This window comes from Oncorhynchus masou, chromosome 28, assembly GCF_036934945.1.
Source record: "Oncorhynchus masou masou isolate Uvic2021 chromosome 28, UVic_Omas_1.1, whole genome shotgun sequence".
NCBI classification, from domain to species: domain Eukaryota; kingdom Metazoa; phylum Chordata; class Actinopteri; order Salmoniformes; family Salmonidae; genus Oncorhynchus; species Oncorhynchus masou.
Genome location: NC_088239.1, coordinates 29,728,084 through 29,747,506, shown reverse-complemented (window position 1 = coordinate 29,747,506; position 19,423 = coordinate 29,728,084). Strand labels below are relative to the sequence as shown.

Genomic DNA, 19,423 nt, shown 5'->3' with positions numbered 1-19,423 from the left:
TCATATCCTCGGTTGGAAAAAGCTGATGTCTTATTGGGTTATAATGAGAGTAGCTCGACCAGAGAGCTCTAACACGGCCACAGCTCCAGCGTTGGACATACTGTAACTGTCTATCTGTATTACTACAGCACCATACAAGTATAATACTCAGTATTAACTGCATACAACAGGCAACCACACAACTTTCCAACACTGAGCTCATATCACACCACACACACACACACACACACACACACACACACACACACAGTTTTCCACAGCTAACCTTGTGGGTTGTTCAGTCCCATTCTAACCCTACACCTAACCCGTACTCTTACCCTAAGCTTACTAATTATACATGTATGACATTCCTGGGAGTGTGTAAACTAAAAAAAAGTATTACCATAGCATTTTTGTATGTTCTCTATAGAAAATGTATAAATTGACCAGTTTAGCACATTTGGGCAAACTCCTGGCAGACGTCTTACAAAATATAGTGTAGGAATGTAATGTTTCACTGGATCAGTCTGAAACTTTGCACACACACTGCTGCCATCTGCCGGCCAAAATGTAAATGACACATAACCTCCTATCTAATTGTATGGTCTTGCTCTTGCATTTGAAAGATGATTAGGGGAAAAAAAGAAACTGCATGTTTTTTGTTTGTATTATCTTTTACCAGATCTAATGTATATTCTCCTACATTAATTTCACAGTTCTACAAACTTCAAAGTGTTTCCTTTCAAGTGGCATCAAGAATATGCATATTCTTGCTTCACGTCCTGAGCTACAAAAAGGGTCCGATCCTTAAATTCTAACCCTAACGCTAATTCTAACCTTAACCCTAAACCCCCTAGAAATAGCTTTTCAGACTGTTCGGGACTCACAAAATGTCCCCAGTTGGTAAAATGTTTGTTCGTTTACTATTCTTTTGGTCCCCCAACACCCCCCCCCCCCCAAACACACACACACACACACACAGAAACAGGTCTTGCTATAGTGGGGGTGTACTGCACAGTATAAGACATTGGAGACAAGCTAGCAGCAGCATAACATCGTTCAAGATGGATCTCCACCGCTCCAGTTAGATGAAGCTTGTGATGTGTGCAGTGCACAGCTGACAGTTGGGGAGTGAAGGGAAGGCAACATGACCCAACATCAGATCAAGATCATCCCGAGCAGACTTGTAACTGTTAGGCAGCTGTGTCACAAACTGGCTGGCTATAGCCGTCAGGCCCTCTCTCTTATTTCGGCCACATTCTGTGCTCCAAAGGCTAAGAAAGGAATCTCTGTCACTCGACTGCAAATTCCTGTGTATACAGTGTGTGAATCCGTCACTGGCCGCGGGCAGCATTTGTTCTTTAACGCACACACATATTCATCACTCCTCCCTGCGCCATTATAAGATAAGTTAACAATGTGGGTCGACACACAAATTAACTTCTGTCTTGGTGCATGCATTTCACACTTGTCAATGTTCATATTTGAGAGATACAATAATTATTATACTTATCAATGTTGTGGATGAGCGCATTGTTTGTTTGTTCTGTTCCTCTCTCCATCTCTGTAGCTTCCGGGTATGCTGGACCCGAGCTAAGGGAATTGGGTTGGCTTTATAGTGCCTGTCCCAAATGGCTCATTAATGCATATGGGCATATTGAAAGATATTGTCAGTAGTGATGTAATGTTGTAAATGTTATGTTGTGATATTGTTTAAAACCGTGTTGCAATGTATATACTTTAGTATGTTTAGTTCATGTGTGTTTCTATTGTTAATTGTTAATTAATTAGGGTTAATTGTTCTGAGGGGAGGGGCTAGCCCTGTGTGTGTGAGCTGTGGATGGGGCAGCATTGTTTTTAAGCTGTCCCATAAGGTGTTGATGGCAGTACTGTTGTTTTTGTTCCGTCACTTGTAAATAAACACCTTTGTGTAGTTAGTGTTTAGCCTGTGTGTGCTCTCTGTTCTTCTTCTGTGTGTGTGTGTGTGTGTGTGTGTGTGTGTTCTCGTGACTGTTTCTGTGTTCACCATTGTGAATATAGCGGCTGGGGGCTGGGAATTAGTGGAGATAAATAGTTTTATCTAATTTGTACTCTCTCAATAGAATATGCTTATTGGCCTAAGTGATATTTGATCCCTCTGTCTTACACAGAAATGGAAATATCATCATAATGTTCACAAACAGTTCAGTCCTTCCTCAAGTAATGTAGCCTCCACATATTCCTCAAACAAAACAATATACACACTGTCTTTGTCCCAAATGGCATTCTATTCACTACATAGTACAAAGGGCCTATATGCACCCTGGTCAAAATAAGTGCACTATTTTCTTTTTACCTTTATTGAACTAGGCAATTCAGTTAAGAACAAAATCTTATTTTCAATGACGGCCTAGGAACAGTGGGTTAACTGCCTTGTTCAGGGGACGAATGACAGATTTGTACCTTGTCAGCTTGGGGATTCAAACTTGCAACTTTTCAGTTACAAGTCCAATTTCTCTAACCACTAGGCTACGCTGCTGCCCTAATATGTAGGTTATAGTGTGCCATTTGGGACGCAGAACATGCATAATGTACGTACCCTACACTAGGGATTTAACCTGGGTAGCCGGGATCCAGGGACTGTCCCGGGAACACTCTTCACATTTCCCGAACAAATTAACTGGCAAAACCTGGGAAATTACAACATTTACCCCAATTCTTCAAGAAACACAAAATGAGCAGCATCAGATTAGCTCAATTTAATAGCACATTATACAAACAAGTGGTCGCATGGAAGCCTTTAGCCCAGTGTATTTACGTCACACAAAGTCGCCATAAATTCAAAGCACACGCATAATTGATACTGCTGGACTACGCAAGCGACCCAGATGCAGTTAATAAACCCTACAGAACAGCCCTACAGTCTAGCCTATAGAAGAACGCATGCCTCTTTGAGCTGTCATTGTGACTCTTCAGACAAGACCAAAATGTGGTAGGCTTATGCTCAGTTCACTGCATAGGCATCTCTGTCACAGACAGAAAAAAAAACCTTCTCCTGTCCTAGAGCCTAGGCTATTTTCCTATCCAGTCCCAATCCCACGTAAACCCGAACTCTTGACTCGTGTCTTGGATGAAAATTCCTAACTTTATTCTGTAATGCATAGGTTGCATTATCGAAGCACATGTTTGGCCTATGCTTATACAAATACCATCATAGCATTTTCCCTGCTTTTGCCCTGTCTCGTACTTGCTGCCAATATGAGAGCTTCGGTAGAGAATGTGTGGTCAACAGATGGTATGAGAGTAGATATTTGTGGGTTTTTTTAACCTTTATTTAACTGGGCAAGTCAGTTAAGAACAAATTCTTATTTTCAATGACAGCCTACGAACAGTGGGTTAACTGCCTGTTCAGGGGCAGAACGACAACCTTCCGGTTACTAGTCCAACGCTCTAACCACTAGGCTACCCTGCCGCCCCAATGAATATTTTAAAACAGAGTTGGTCCCTGTTAAGATACCTTGATATTGAAACTTATGTCCACTCTTTATCTCTCTTCCCGTTATTCGTGAGCTAATCTGCTGTCTGTATTACCATCAACTCGATTTGACCAAATATAGGAGATATTCTGTGATTCAGTGTCATGCGTTATCTGGCAAGCTCAGCAACTTTGGTCATTTGCCTTTTGTTTGACTGCAGTTTGTATGATTCCACAACACTATACAAGGGGCGCTCTGGGTAGCGCAGCAGGTGGCGCAGCAGCCCTCTTATTTGAGGAGAACCCTGGCATAGCGACCATAACTTGGCTTTGAACTTTTGAAGTGGGCACTTCCTATTTGGGCACTTTAATTTATGCGGTATTTCCCCGGACTCTCGGGATAAATATGAATTATTCCGGTATTGAAACTTGGTACATTTTCTGGAAAATATGAATCCCTACTGTACACAGACCCTATTAAACGGCTTTGATATAATTCCATTGCTCCGTTTTCTGTCTCTCTTGTTGTTTGACTTGTTTCCTCCAGTGCACTTTTCTTTCCTCCTTCGCCAGATAGCACAGTGGATCTGGGCCGAACCGGCTGAGAGTCGGGTCACTCGGCTGAGAGTCAGACTCAGCCGACATCGCGTGGCCCAAGTCTGTTCGGCAGTATTACTTATGGCTAGAACGCGGGGATTGAGCTCAGGCCGATTCCGGTGTGAGTTATCTGGCCCAAATGTATTACTTGGGGCTCGGGATGATTGAGGTAGATGACTACTCTCTGGCAGATGATTACATGGGCTTCTTTATATAATTAACATTTCACAATTAATTTTTCTATATTTTCTCATTGTTTCTGTGATCAAAAAAAGTCCTGTATTTTAATACTTTGATACTTTGTGCAAGGCAATTGATGAGCATGGAAAACGTTGTGGACGGAGCCTCTCTAGTGGCGCAGTGACCTAAAGCACTGCACCGCAGTGAAAACTGTTTTGCTACAGATGCTGGTTTGAGACCCGACCAGGAGAGCCATGAGACGTCGCACAATTGGCCCAGCATTGTCCGAGTTGGAAGAGGGTTTTTCCGGCCCGGATGTCTTTCTTCCATCGCGCTGTAGCGACTTCCGTGGCGGGCCAGGGAGTTTGTTTAAATTTGCATTGGGCGGCTTGTGGGAGAATTCTGGTGAAATGCCAGCAAAGTTGGCTGAATTCCGGTAGACGGAAACGGCCGATGTACTTGGGCCAATTCTGGGCCGAGTCCAACACCTGATTCTGGGCCGATTTAATCAGTTCCGGCCCCCCGGAAGAGGGCAGCTTCTAGGCCGACTCCTCATTGCTAGCTGGGTCTCCTCCCCCCTTTTGCTTGCTTTTATTTACCACAGTGGCCTTTGGTTGCGTGTTATAAATCGCTGTAATGAATTCCCTCTGCTAGCTAAGCCTCGGCGCTCTGTGCTGCTATGCTCTGACACAGCTCTGCTCTGGGTGCTTGCACCCTTGTTATTTTCCCATTATCCTCACCTCCCAGTCCATTGGACTAAGTGACAGTTGGAGTTTTTGCAGCTGTGTGTGTGTGTGTATCTCAGGTGGCTGGTGACACCATCATTTGGGACATGCTCATATTAATGTCTGGAATGGAGTAAATGGAATGGTATTGACACATCAAACACATAGTCTCCTTGTGTTTGATACTATTCCATTCATTCCAGTCATTATTATGAGCTGTTCTCCCCTCTCCAGCATCCTGTATGTGTGTGTGTGTGTGTGTGTGTGTGTGTGTGTGTGTGTGTGTGTGTGTGTGTGTGTGTGTGTGTGTGTGTGTGTGTGTGTGTGTGTGTGTGTGTGTGTGTGTGTGTCTGTGTATGTGTGTCTGTGTGCGTGCGTGCGTGCGTCTGTGTGTTTGTGCATCATGCATCCTGTTTCTGTGTGTTAAAGGTGGTGTTAAAGGACCTCAAGGATGCCACTGTTTTCATGTCACTATATGAGGAAGGGCTTTTATTACCTGTTGGCTGCAGTGACCCAGGCTCTGCAGGCTTGTAGAGGCCCATTAGTCTGGAGGAAGAGCCCCATTAGTCTGGAGGAAGAGGCCCATTAGTCTGGAGGAAGAGGGAGTGCAGCCTGCAATCTGGCCCAGCTCAAATTTTAAAAGTGTCTCAGAATAAGTGACGATCTAGGATCCGTTTTCCCTTTTAGATGATAATGAATGGGATAATATGGACAGGGAGGACCAGATCCTAGATCAGCACTCCTATTCTGAGACATTTTGTGAATATAGGCCCATAGGGATATAAACACAGCAACAAAAGAAACTTCCTCTCACTGTCAACTGCATTTATTTTCAGCAAACTTAACATGTGTAAATATTTGTATGAACATAACAAGATTCAACAACTGAGACATAAGCTGAACAAGTTCCACAGACATGTGACTAACAGAAATGGAATAATGTGTCCCTGAACAAAGGAGGGGGGGTCAAAATGAAAGGTAACAGTCAGTATCTGATGTGGCCACCAGCTACATTAAGTACTGCAGTGCATCTCCTCCTCATGGAGTGCACCAGATTTGCCAGTTCTTCCTGTGAGATGTTATGCCGCTCTTCCACCAAGGCACCTGCAAGTTCCCGGACATTTCTGGGGGGAATGGCCCTAGCCCTCACCCTCGGATCCAACAGGTCCCAAATGGCATTGAGATCCGGACTCTTCACTGGCCATGGCAGAACACTGACATTCCTGTCTTGCAGGAAATCACTTACAGAACGAGCAGTATGACTGGTGGAATTGTCATGCTGGAGGGTCATGTCAGGATGAGCCTGCAGGAAGGGTACCACATGAGGGAGGAGGATGTCTTCCCTGTAACGCACCGCGTTGAGATTGCCTGCCATGACAACAAGCTCAGTCCGATGATGCTGTGACACACCGCCCCCAGGCCATGACGGACCCCCCACCTCCAAATTGATCCCGCTCCAGAATACAGTTCTCAGTGTAATGCTCATTCCATCGACGATATACGCAAATCCGACCATCACCCCTGGTGAGACAAAACCGCGACTCATCAGTGAAGAGCAATTTTTGCCAGTCCTGTCTGGTCCAGCGACGGTGGGTCTGTGCCCATAGGCGACATTGTTGCTGGTGATGTCTGATGAGAACCTGCCTTACTACAGGCCTGCAAGCCCTCAGTCCAGCCACTCTCAGCCTATTGCGGACAGTCTAAGCACTGATGGAGGGATTGTGCGTTCCTGATGTAACTCGGGCAGTTGTTGCTGCCATCCTGTACCTGTCCCGCAGGTGTGATGTTTGGATGTACCAATCCTGTGCAGATGTTGTTACACATGGTCTGCCACTGCGAGGATGATCAGCTGTCTGTCCTGTCTCCCTGTAGCGCTGTTTTAGACGCCTCACAGTACGGACATTGCAATTTATTGCCCTGGCCACATCTGCAGTCCTCATGCCTCCTTGCAGCATGGCTAAGGCACGTTCACGCAGATGAGCAGGGACCCTGGGCATCTTTCTTTTGGTGTTTTTCAGAGTCAGTAGAAAGGCCTCTTTAGTGTCCTAAGTTTTCATAACTGTGACCTTAATCGCCTACCGTCTGTACGCTGTTTGTGTCTTAACAACCGTTCCACAGGTGCATGTTCATTAATTGTTTATGGTTCATTGAACAAGCATAGGAAACAGTGTTTAAACCCTTTACAATTACGATCTGTGAAGTTATTTGGATTTTTACGAATTATCTTTGAAATACAGAGTTCTGAAAAACGGACGTTTCTTTTTTTGCTGAGTTGATCTATCTGTAATTGGGTGACTATTCCCTGACTATTTATTGGAGCTTGCTCCCTCTCATTCTTCTTAGCGGAAACAAACCCATCTACCGTATTAAATTCAAGCATATGCCTGAGATGGAACTAGAAGGGCACTATTCTTGCTCCCTCTCACTCTTTAATTCTCTAACTCAACCCCCGCTTTTCTCCCCCTCTGTCTCTTTTTTCCCCCTGGTGTAATCAAATTCACCAGAGCAAACATAAATGTTTGAAGACAAGCTTGAGGAGCGATTCCGAAGTCAGGAAATGCATGCAAAATGAACCGACTGCTATATTTAGATAGCCTTGAATGACAGAAGGAAAGAGATGAATAGGACTACTAGTGTCAACATCGCTGTCTGTTCTCGTCTGCCAAAGAGTGCCAAAAGACATTCTCATCAGCTTTAGACAATGACTATGCTAAGAGCCTATGCAAATATGTGTGCGCTAGTAATTCTCTCCCTCTCATTTCTCTCCCTCTTGCTCTGTGTCTCTTTGTTTGTCTCTTTCTGTTGTCGCTCTGTTTGTCTGTTCTGCCCGGGTCTGTGTGTGTCCACAGAGCTTATTTTAGCGCCCCTCCGGGTTCCGGACATCCTCCGCAGCAGTTAGATGTGTCTGTACACTGATCTGTGACAATGACAATGAAAGGCTTGTCGAGTAGCCGGAGACACCATCACACAGTGACCTGTGACCCCTCCTATGACTCCATGACCCTGGGGCGCCAAACCCGGCCCTACCTGCTGAACCCAGGCGATGCCCACCCGGCCGACCACCCGTACTATGCCCAGCGAAGCTCCTTCCAGTCTGAGTGCGGGCCCTACCCTGACCTGGCTAGCAGCACCTTCCCCCGAAGACAATACAGCTCCCACCACGAACTGAAGGATGAGTGTGCTGTGGTGCCTTACACCGGAGGCCAAGGGGGAAGCATTAAGGGGGGCGGTGGTGGTGGAGGAGGAGGAGGAAGCAACAACCGAATTCCACCAAATCTTCTGGAGCAGTTTGAGCGGCAGGCGCCGGTGCGGCACGACGGCTACCACACGCTGCAGTACAAGCGCACAGCGGTGGAGCACCAGCGCAGCGACAGCCCCGGAAGGATCCGCCATCTTGTCCACTCCGTCCAGAAACTCTTCACCAAGTCCCACTCCCTGGAGGGCCCATCGGGGGGCAGGGTGAACGGGGGCAAGGCCAGCCCCGACGACCCGCCCTCCAATTCAGGCACCCTGAAGCACAGCAGCAAGCGCAGCAAGAGCAAAGACCGCAGTAGGTCGGAGCCCAAGATGCGCTCGGCCATCTCAGGCTACTGGAGCTCGGACGACACCCTGGACCGTGAGATGTGCCTGTACCATCACCACAGCCCCAGCCCGGGAGGCATGCCCTCTGGGGTGATGACCATGGGCCGCCACCCAGAGAAGTCCCAGTCACAGTACTTCATGGAGCAGTACAACACCATCAGCGCCCACTCGCTGAAGACGTCGCGGAGCAACAATGACGTCAAGTGTTCTACGTGCGCCGGCTTGCCAGGACTGGGCACGGGCACGGGCATGGACGGAACTGGCCAGCTGCTGAAGAAGAGCTCTTGGTCATCCACACTGACGGTCAGCAGGGCAAGGGAGGTCTACCAGAAGGCATCGGTCAACCTGGACAAAGCCCTTGTCAAGGCTGAGACCTGCCAGCAGGGGGGCCTCCCAACCTTTCAATTCCTCCAGGTATGACAACAACTCTTCTTCTTCTTCCCCATCTTCACACCTCCATATCCATCCATCCATCCATCCATGTCCTCCCAGAGACTCATATGTGTGTGTGGAGACCCCTGGTCCCCTGTATGTCCACTGTCCCTTGAGACAGAGATGGAGAAGAGGAGAGGAGAGGAGGTAAGGAGGAGCAGACTTAATCTCTCTCTCTCGATCAGCCATTCTTTGGGGACAAAAAATCCTCATCCTCATTTGTGTTGAATGTGAGACGTTCTCATTTGTGTTGAATGTGAGACATCATCATTTGTGTTGAATGTTAGAGGTCCTCATTTGTGTTGAATGTGAGACGTTCTCATTTGTATTGAATGTGAGACATCATCATTTGTGTTGAATGTTAGATGTCCTCATGTGTTGAATGTGAGACGCCCTTATTTGTGTTGAATATGAGACTTCCTCATTTGTGTTGAATGTGAGACGTCATCCTCCTCACCTTTATGGTGATGCATCCTGTTCCATATCATCCCGGGTTGTGGACCCCATTTCATTTGTCTCATGTCCTTTACATCATTACATGTATGTGTGTTTGTAATGTCCTGTGACAGCCTTGTAGCTGATTTGGTTCTGGGTGCTGAAATTACTGTGTTTGTGCTTGTGGATTTCTATGTGGAAGGATTGCTTGTGGAGCCATTACTTATTTATATTATCAACTGGATTAGCCTTTAAGCTGATCTTTTACAATCACTGCATGCAGTATATTTACTTGGAAATCAGCATGATCCCATACACAGGACGTGGACATAGTCTGAACGGGCTGCTGACGTAAGATCAGACAGAGGGCAACAGAATGAATGCAAAGTAGAGAAAAGCACATATCCCTGAACCTGGTGGCACCACAGTGCTCACTCTCTCTCGCTCTCTGTTTGTTTGGGAGAAGATGAAAGACGAAATGATTCAACTCGGACACATCCCCCCTCATCTGACTGGGTGAACTGCAAACAGAAGCCCGGGGGGAGGAGAGGAAGAGAAAGAGAGAGAGGGACTAAGAGATAATTGGAGAACGAGAGAGACACGGAGAGAGGCATGAAGAGAGAGAGAGACAGACCGAGACACGGAGAGAGAGAGAGACAGAGAGAGACATGGAGAGAGAGAGAGTGAGAGAGAGACAGACAGAGAGAAAGAGAAAGAGACACAGAGACACGGAGACACAGAGAGAGAGACACTGAGACACGGAGAGAGAGGGAAATAGAGACAGTGTGGAGAGAGAGAAAGTAAGAGGGACTAAGAGAGAGATCTTTGCAGCCATGCATTTTAACAGCTTCTCCAATCGATCAGATCAAGGACGGGTGGTGTTCTTGCAGCAGTAGCAGCATTCCTCCTGTCCCGACCTGAAAAAAAGCTGCCTTTCTTTAACAGAGCGAGGGAAGAAAAAAAGAAGCACTGTCAAAGAAGAGACAGGACACTTTTCACAGGCGAGCACTTTTGAAATTCGAAAAAGAAGCAGAACTTCTTTTTCGATTTGGAGTGACATGTTGTTTAATTCTCCTGCTGCGGTGTGATCTTGTTTTCCGCATCTCCGTTCACACACACTTACAGTTGTCCCCATTCACACACACACGCACGCACGCACACACACACACACACACACACACATTGACACTCAGCCAATCTCCTCCCAGGGTCAAAGTTCCTCGGCAGTGTATTGAACCTCTCGAATGTAGATGGCCGTACAGTGCTTCTGTTTGTGTAATACTTTAGCTTTATTTGGTAGGGTGTTATGTTTGTTTCTGTTTTAGATGACAAGAGACATTGGCTGCATTCCAAACATGTAAAAGACACACCCTCTCCCCTCAGCCCTCAAATGAAGTGGACACTTCTGATGACATACCATGACGTAGGATGAGCTGACACTTGTGGCATATAATTGGGGTCATTCGAGTCCTCACCAGTTCCTAGATATTCTCTCTCTTTGGCGGCGTTTTCGCTTGTTAACCCTGAGGTCAAAAACGAGTTGTCTCCCTAGTAAACGGCCTGTTGAATGATTCTCATGCCATTGATTATTCAGACACTCTGCTTATATTCTAAATGACACCCTATTCCCTATGTAGTGAACTACTTTTATCCAGAGCCCTATAGGCCATTTGGGATGCAATCCTCTCTCCGTAGTGCTCCTCTCTGCCTTTCGCCTCCACATTAACTCCCCTAAAAGGCACTCACACTGGAGACCAGCAGCGCTGGGGCAGAACACAACTTCCTTTGTTATTCTCTCCCTTTTTCATGGAGGCGGAGATGGCTTCTTTGCCTGCCTCTTTTTACACATTCATTAAGACAGAGAGAGAGAGAGAGAGAGTGTGAGTGAGTGAGTGAGTGAGTGAGTGAGTGAGTTAGTTAGTTAGTTTAGACATTTCAGTCCAAACAGTTCACTCCTCAGTTTGATATGCGACTGGGAGCAGCACAAAGGAGGGCCTCTGGTCTCTACACTCTATTGGTATGGTTCTAATACACGGCATTCAGAGTAATATTCACGGATACCATTGATCAGTGCTGTGACTTTAGCGGTTGGCGACTGGGTGGATATAGAGCATTGTTTGGGCAATCCTATTCCAGGCTAGGATTGGCTGGGACAAGGTTCAGCCAGGGTTCAGAGTTGTGTGTTTAGATGAGTGGGTCATCGCTCTGACAACGGTCACTGGCATGTTCTCACGGTCTTCGGCCCACAGGTGCCCCAGGACGAGTGGAGTGGGGGATTCTCGCCCCTGGGGAAGGATGAGGAGATCCCATGTCGGCGGATGCGCAGCGGCAGCTACATCAAGGCCATGGCAGAAGAAGACAGCGGGGACTCAGACTGCAGCCCCAAGCCCTCGCCAAAGGTGCAGGCACGCCGGGCCAGCTACCTGAAGGCCACACAGCCATCGCTCACCGAGATGACCACCCTCAAGTGAGTAGATACGTACTAGCTCTTCCCTTATGTTCGATTTGGCCGACACCGTTTATGTTCCGAGTTAATTTGACCCACACGGTAAGTACATCAAGATCACAAATATATGATTTTACCCTGCCAAAATGTACTTTCTGGTAGCTGAGAATGTCCTCTTTCATATGCCTTTTCCCCTGAGTTGATCGTCTCAACTGTTAAAAATGTATTGATTACTGTACCAAAGTCGTAAATCAATCAGATTCTGACATTTTTTGACATTTTTTGACATTTCTTTTGCCCAACTTCGGATCACTGTCCCTCTGCCTCTGAACATCACAGGGAAAACAGACTTACATCCCTGTGATCATCATTGGTAAAGCTCTACTGCACACAAAACCACCAACCATCTCTAGCACAAAGATCAAGGTCAATGTCAAATTGACTTCAAATTGACTTCAGATCATACTTACAGTATATCTAAGCGATCGGCTTGGTTGCACTCTTCCCCTGCAGAAAGCAGCTTGTTTCTAGGTTCAAAAGGTTACATAGGTGAAATTGCTGGTGTCAACCTGTGGATCAAATTCATTTCAGATCGGTGTTCCTCAGACTCTGAGCATCACAGGGAAATCATATACAGCGTATGTAATGTAGGCGCAGGGAGTCAGGAGGACGGACCCGAGGTGGAATTCTTGGATGATGTTGGGATCTAGAATGTCATCCACCGGAGTGATCTGATGGCATAGACGGAGCGCCCCTCGATGTCCAAGGGAGGCTGAGGGATGTCATTGGGGACGGCATCAGCCAGAGGACCAGGAACCACCAGCCTGAGGAGGGAAACATGAAAAGATGGTGAGATCCGTTACTTAGTGGGGAGTTGTAATCTGTAAATTACCTCATTGGCCCCCCGGAGGAGCTTGAACGGCCCCACGAACCGGGAGGCGGGAGGTTCCTGGTGGAGCCAGACATGTTCACCAGGATGGAACACGGGAGTCTCACTGCGGTGGCAAATCGCCTGCTCTTTCTGATGGTGGGCTGGAGTCTCATGTGGGCATTGTTCCATACCTCGTCTGTGCGCCTGAACCACTCGTCCACCGCAGGAGCTTTGGTCTGGCTTGGAGTCCACTGAGCCAAGACTGGCTGTTAACCCAGAACACAGTGGAAGGGAGTCAGCTCGGTGGAGGAGTGTCAAATCAAATCAAATTTGATTTGTCACATGCACTAAATACAAAAGTGAACTGTGAAATGCTTACTTAAAAGCCCTTAACCAACAGTGCAGTTCCGTTCAAGAAATAGAATATATACAAAATAAACTGAAGTAAAAATAAAAAGTAACACAGTAGAATTGCATAACAGTAACGAGGCTATGTACAGGGGGCCCGGTACCGAGTAAATGTGCGGGGGTACAGGTTAGTTGAGGTAATTTGTGCATGTAGGTAGGGGTAAAGTGTCTATGCATAGATGATAAACAGCGAGTAGCAGCAGTGTAAAAACAAAGGGGGTGTCAATGTAAATAGTCCAGTGGCCATTTGATTAATTGATCAGCAGTCTTATAACTTGGGGGTAGAAGCTGTTAAGGAGCCTGTTGGACCGAGACTTGGCGCTCCGGTACCGCTTGCCGTGCGGTAGCAGAGAGAATAGTCTATGACTTGGGTGACTGGAGTCTTTCACCATTTTTTGGGCCTTCCTCTGACACCGCCTGGTATATAGGTCCTGGATGGAAAGAAGCTTGGCCCCAGTGATGTATTGGGCCGTACGCACTACCCTCTGTTGTGCCTTACGGTCAGATTCCGAGCAGTTGCCCTACCAGGCGGTGATACAACCGGTCAGGATGCTCTCGAAGGTGCAGCTGTAGAACTTTTGAGGATCTGGGGGCCCATGCTAAATCGTTTCAGTCTGCTTTGGGGGAAAAGGTGTTGTCGTGCCCTCTTCACAACTGCCTTGGTGTGTTTGGACAATGATAGTTTGTTGGTGATGTGAACACCAAGGAACTTGAAGCTCTCAACCCGCTCCACTTCAGCTCTGTCGATGCAAATGGAGGTCTGTTTGGCCCTCCTTTTCCTGTAGTCCACCATCATCTCCTTTGTCTTGCTCACAAAGCTGAACGAGAGACTTCTGTATGTTGTTTTTTTAAGCTGACAGTGTTTTTATATACTTGTATTTTATTTGGGATCCTGCGGCTATGTTGGGTGGTGTAGGGGTGTTAAATGATGTACTGTTGTATCATTAACTCATTCAGTACAAACATAGTTTAGTGTTTTATCTTTTGTTTTATATGTAATGTGGGTGCTTCGGTATGTTTGGACCCCAGGAAGAGTAGCTGCAGTTAATGGGGATCCCTAATAAATACAAATACATTTAGGGAGAGGTTGTTGGCTTGGCACCACACTGACAGGTCTTTGACCTCCTCCCTATAGGATGTCTCATCGTTGTCGGTGATCAGGCCTACCACTTTTCATGCACTCCTGAGGGCAACCGGTGTTGAGATTCAGCGTGGCAGATGTGTTGTTGCCTACCCTTACCACCTGGGGGCAGCCCGTCAGGAAGTCCAGGATCACAATGAATTCTGGGCATTGTCGTGACTTTACTTTCATTAATCTGATGATTGTTATTTATTTAATCAACAAATTATGTTTCATTGTTACCCAATTTAAAGTAATCATGTAACAATTAACTCAATAGGATTTGGGGCACCACAAGAGCAGTTGTTTAAAGAGTTACCATCTCCCGAATGAAACATCCATAAAACAGTCAACGTATTAATCGTTGCCTCTTATCATACCATCATTCCGAACAGTCATAGCCTCCCTAGCAGACTGACACAATATGGTGGCTTTCTATAAAGAAGACAAGAGGGAGGGAGAGAGAAACTATTCTCAGTAAATCCTATACTTTGCACACAAACTGCCGGTCATTTGAAGTAAGAAATCATTCATGTATTTATGTGTGAATGCCTTCATTCGCCATTTATCTCTGCCGGAACCATCCCTCCTTAGGAAGGATTGTCCGAAATTGATCCGGACCCATCTCTTCTACTGTTGTTCACTCTGGATGACGGTCCTTTGAAGATAGGCTAGCCAGCCATGTGATAAGAGTAGCGTCTGTAGCCATGAAGTGCTTTGAAAGACTGGTCATGGCTCACAATCAACACCATTATCCCAGAAACCCTAGACCCACTCCGATTTGCATACCGCCCCAACAGATCCACAGATGATGCAATCTCTGTTGCACTCCCCACTGCCCTTTGCCACCTTGACAAAAGGAACACCTATGTGAGAATGATATTCATTGACTACAGCTCAGCGTTCAACACCTTAGTGCCCTCCAAGCTCATCACTAAGCTAAGGACCCTGGGAATAAACACCTCCCTCTGCAACTGGATTCTGGACTTCCTGAAGGGCCGTCCCCAAGTGGTAAGGGAAGGTAACAACACTACCACGCTGATCCTTAACACGGGGGCCCCTCAGGGGTGTGTGCTCAGTCCCCTCCTATACTCCATGTTCACTCATGACTGCACAGCCAGGTATAACTCTAACACCATCATCAAGTGTGGTAGGCCTGATCACCAACAATGACGAGGCAGCATATAGGCAGTCAGAGACCTGACCGTGTGGTGCCAGGACAAGAACCTCTCCCTCAACGTAACCAAGACAAAAGGAGATGATTGTGGACTACAGGAAAACGAGGACCGAGCACGCCCACATTCTCACAGATGAGGCTGTAGTGGAGCAGGTTGAGAGCTTCAAGTTCCTTGGTGTCCACATCACCACCAAACTAACATGGTCCAAGCACACCAAGACAGTCGTGAAAAGGGCATGACAAAACTTATTCCCCCTCAGGAGATTGAAAAGATTTGGCATGAATCCTCAGGTTCTGGTCCAAAAGGTTCTACAGCTGCATCATCGAGAGCATCCTGGCTGGTTGCATCACTGCCTGGTATGGCAACTGCTCGGCCTCCAACCGCAAGGCACTACAGAGGGTAGTGCGTACAGCCCAGTACATCACTTGGGCCAAGCTTTCTGCCATCCAGGACCTCTATACCAGGCGGTGTCAGAGGAAGGCCCGAACAATTGTCAGACTACAGCCACCCTAGTCATAGACTGTTCTCTCTACTACCGCACAGCAAGAGGTACAGGAGTGCCAACTCTAGGTCCAAGAAGCTTCTAAACAGCTTCTACTCCGTAGTCATAAGACTACTGAACATCTAATCAAATGACTACCCAGACTTTTTGCATTGTCCCCCCCCTCTCCCCTCTTTTACACTGCTGCTACTCTCTGTTACTTATCTAGGCATAGTCACTATAATAACTCTACCCACATGTGCATTTGAGGTCAGAAGTTAACATACACCTCAGCCAAATACATTTAAACTCAGTTTCACAATTCCTGATATTTAATCCTAGTTAAAATTTCCTGTTTTAGGTCAGTTAGGATCACCACTTTATTTTAAGAATGTGAAATGTCAGAATAATTGTAGAGAGAATTATTTATTTCAGCGTTTATTTATTTCATCATATTCCCATTGGGTCAGAAGTTTACATACACTCAATTAGTATTTGGTAGCATCGCCTTTAAATTGTTTAAGCCATTTTGCCACAACTTTGGAAGTATGCTTGGGGTTATTGTCCATTTGGAAGACCCATTGTGACCAAGCTTTAAGGACTTGTAAGTAAGCATTTCACTGTAAGGTCTACCTACATCTGTTGTATTTGGTGCATGTGACAAATACAATTTGATTTGCTTAGTCCTAAAAATGCTTAGTCCTGGCTGGTTCACCCTACATTTACTTTAACAAACAGTATAGTTATCCATAATTCTAACATTAACTTTTCTCGTCACGGTCATAATTATAGATCAGTATCTCAATGCATTCCTAGTCTAAATTATATATACATTTATATATACATTTATAATATAAATTTTGCAGTGTGTAGACCTCCACAATCAACTTGATGCCCAAATCATTTATTTTGGACCTGTCTCAATCAATTACGGCACAGTTGACCAACCCCCTCCCTTGCCAAGTGGTTAGAGCTTTGGGCCAGTAACAGAAAGGCTTCTGGATCGAATCCCCGAGCTGACAAGGTAAGAATATGTTGTTCTGAGCAAGACAGTTAACCCACTGTCCTCTGAGCACCATGGATGTTGATTATGGCAGCCCTCCACACCTCTCTGATTCAGAGGGGTTGGGTTAAATGCCGAAAACACAATTCAGTTGAATGCATTCAGTTGTACAACTGATTAGATATCCCCCTTTCCCTCCCTGGCACTCAATCTTCTGGTGTCTCTTCATTTTCTTCTTCAGATAGCTTTACAGTTCATCTTCCCAATGGCAGTGGTGGAATAAGTATACCATTTTCAAGATACCTTGAAAGAAAATGACTCATGTGAAAGTCACCCAGTAAAATACTACTTAAGTAAAAGTCTGAAAATATTTGGTTTTAAATGTACTTACAGTAAGTATCAAAAGTAAAAGTATATACAGTGGACTCCAAATTTACTGGTACCCCTGACTGGCAATGCACAAACAATTCTTAAACAAATATAAACAATATAATCATAGAGAAACTCAAAATACCAACATGTGAGAAATACTGTACTTTATTAATGTTTCAATGGAACCAACCAAAATAAATGTATTGATTTAACCTCTCTGGGATATGTGGGACGGTAGCGTCTTGGCCAAAAGCCAGAGAAAATGCAGAGTGCCAAATTCAAATAAATTCCTATACAAATCAAACTTTCATGAAATCACACATGTAAGATACCAAATTAAAGCTACACGTGTTGTGAATCCAGCCAACATGTCAGATTTCAAAAAGGCTTTTTGGCGAAAGCAAACAATGCTATTATCTGAGAATAGCACCTCCGTAAACAAAAGAGAGAAAACATATTTCAACCCAGCAGGCGCGACACAAAATGCAGAAATAAAAATATAAATCATGCCTTACCTTTGACGAGCTTCTTCTGTTGGCACTCCAATATGTCCCATAAACATCACAAATTGTCCTTTTGTTCGATTAATTCTGTCCATATACAGTGGGGCAAAAAGATGAGAGAGGCCTGTAATTTTCATCATAGGTACACTTCAACTATGACAGACAAAATGAGAAAACAAATCCAGAAAATCACATTGTAGGATTTTTAATGAATTTATTCGCCAATTATGGTGGAAAATAAAAGCAAGATTTCTGGCTCTCACATACATGTAACTTCTTCTTTAAGAGGCTCATCTGTCCTCCACTCGTTACCTGTATTAATGGCACCTGTTTGAACTTGTAATCAGTATAAAAGACACCTGTCCACAACCTCAAACAGTCACACTCCAAACTCCACTATGGCCAAGACCAAAGAGCTGTCAAAGGACACCAGAAACAAAATTGTAGACCTGCACCAGGCTGGGAAGACAATCTGCAATAGGTAAGCAGCTTGGTTTGAAGACAACTGTGGGAGCAATTATTAGGAAATTGAAGACATACAAGACCACTGATAATCTCCCTCGATCTGGGGCTCCACGCAAGATCTCACCCCGTGGGTCAAAATGATCACAAGAATGATGAGCAAAAATCCCAGAACCACACGGGGGACCTAGTGAATGACCTGCAGAGAGCTGGGGCCAAAGTAACAAAGCCTACCATCAGTAACACACTACGCTGCCAGGGACTCAAATCCTGCAGTGCATGACGTGTCCCCCTGCTTAAGCCAGTACATGTCCAGGCCCATCTGAAGTTTGCTAGAGAGCATTTGTATGATCCAGAAAAAGATTGGGAGAATTTCATCTGACCATATGACACCAAAATATAACTTTTCGGTAAAAACTCAACTCGTCGTGTTTGGAGGACAAAGAATGCTAAGTTGCATCCAAAGAACACCATACCTACTGTGAAGCATGGGGTGGCATTCCAAACACACCGCCCGGCAACGAAGGAGTGGCTGCGTAAGAAGCATTTCAAGGTCCTGGAGTGGCCTAGCCAGTCTCCAGATCTCAACCCCATAGAAAATCTTTGGAAGGAGTTGAAAGTCCGTGTTGCCCAGCAACATCCCCAAAATATCACTGCTCTAGAGGAGATCTGCATGGAGGAATGGGCCAAAATACCAGCAACAGTGTGTGAAAACCTTGTGAAGACAGAAAACGTTTGACCTCTGTCATTGCCAACAAAGGGTATATAACAAAGTATTGAGATAAACTTTTTTTTATTGACCAAATACTTATTTTCCACCATAATTTGCAAATAAATTAATAAAACATCATACAATGTGATTTTCTGGATTTTTTTCCCTCATTTTGACTGTCATAGTTGAAGTGTACCTATGATGAAAATTACAGGCCTCTCTCATCTTTTTAAGTGGGAGAACTTGAACAATTGGTGGCTGACTAAATACTTTTTTGCCCCACTGTATTAGCAACTGAGACTGAGGAGCTGGCCGTGTACAATGGGCACCTTTTCATCCAAGCCAATCAATACTGTCCCTGCAGCCATAAACAGTTAAAGATTATTGTAAATAACATCTACCAAAATTAAACCACAAATTTTAATTCCACTTATTTAAGTTTATCTAAGTCTGGCTAAGACTTAGATAAACTTAAATAAGTGG

At 45.4% G+C, this 19,423-nt stretch overlaps 1 protein-coding gene across 2 annotated transcripts in view; it reads left to right on the top strand.

The window, feature by feature from the left end:
• Positions 1–19,423, top strand: part of dlgap1b (discs, large (Drosophila) homolog-associated protein 1b) — a 282,510-nt gene that overhangs the window by 127,299 nt on the left and 135,788 nt on the right. For both annotated transcript variants that reach the window (XR_010452040.1, XM_064941878.1), the window contains exons 3-4: positions 7,785–8,931; positions 11,634–11,851. Coding sequence is in view for 1 of the 2 variants with exons in the window: in XM_064941878.1 (XP_064797950.1) it covers positions 7,861–8,931; positions 11,634–11,851 (1,289 nt within the window). In the remaining variant the exon portion in view is untranslated. The remainder of the gene's footprint in view (positions 1–7,784; positions 8,932–11,633; positions 11,852–19,423) is intronic.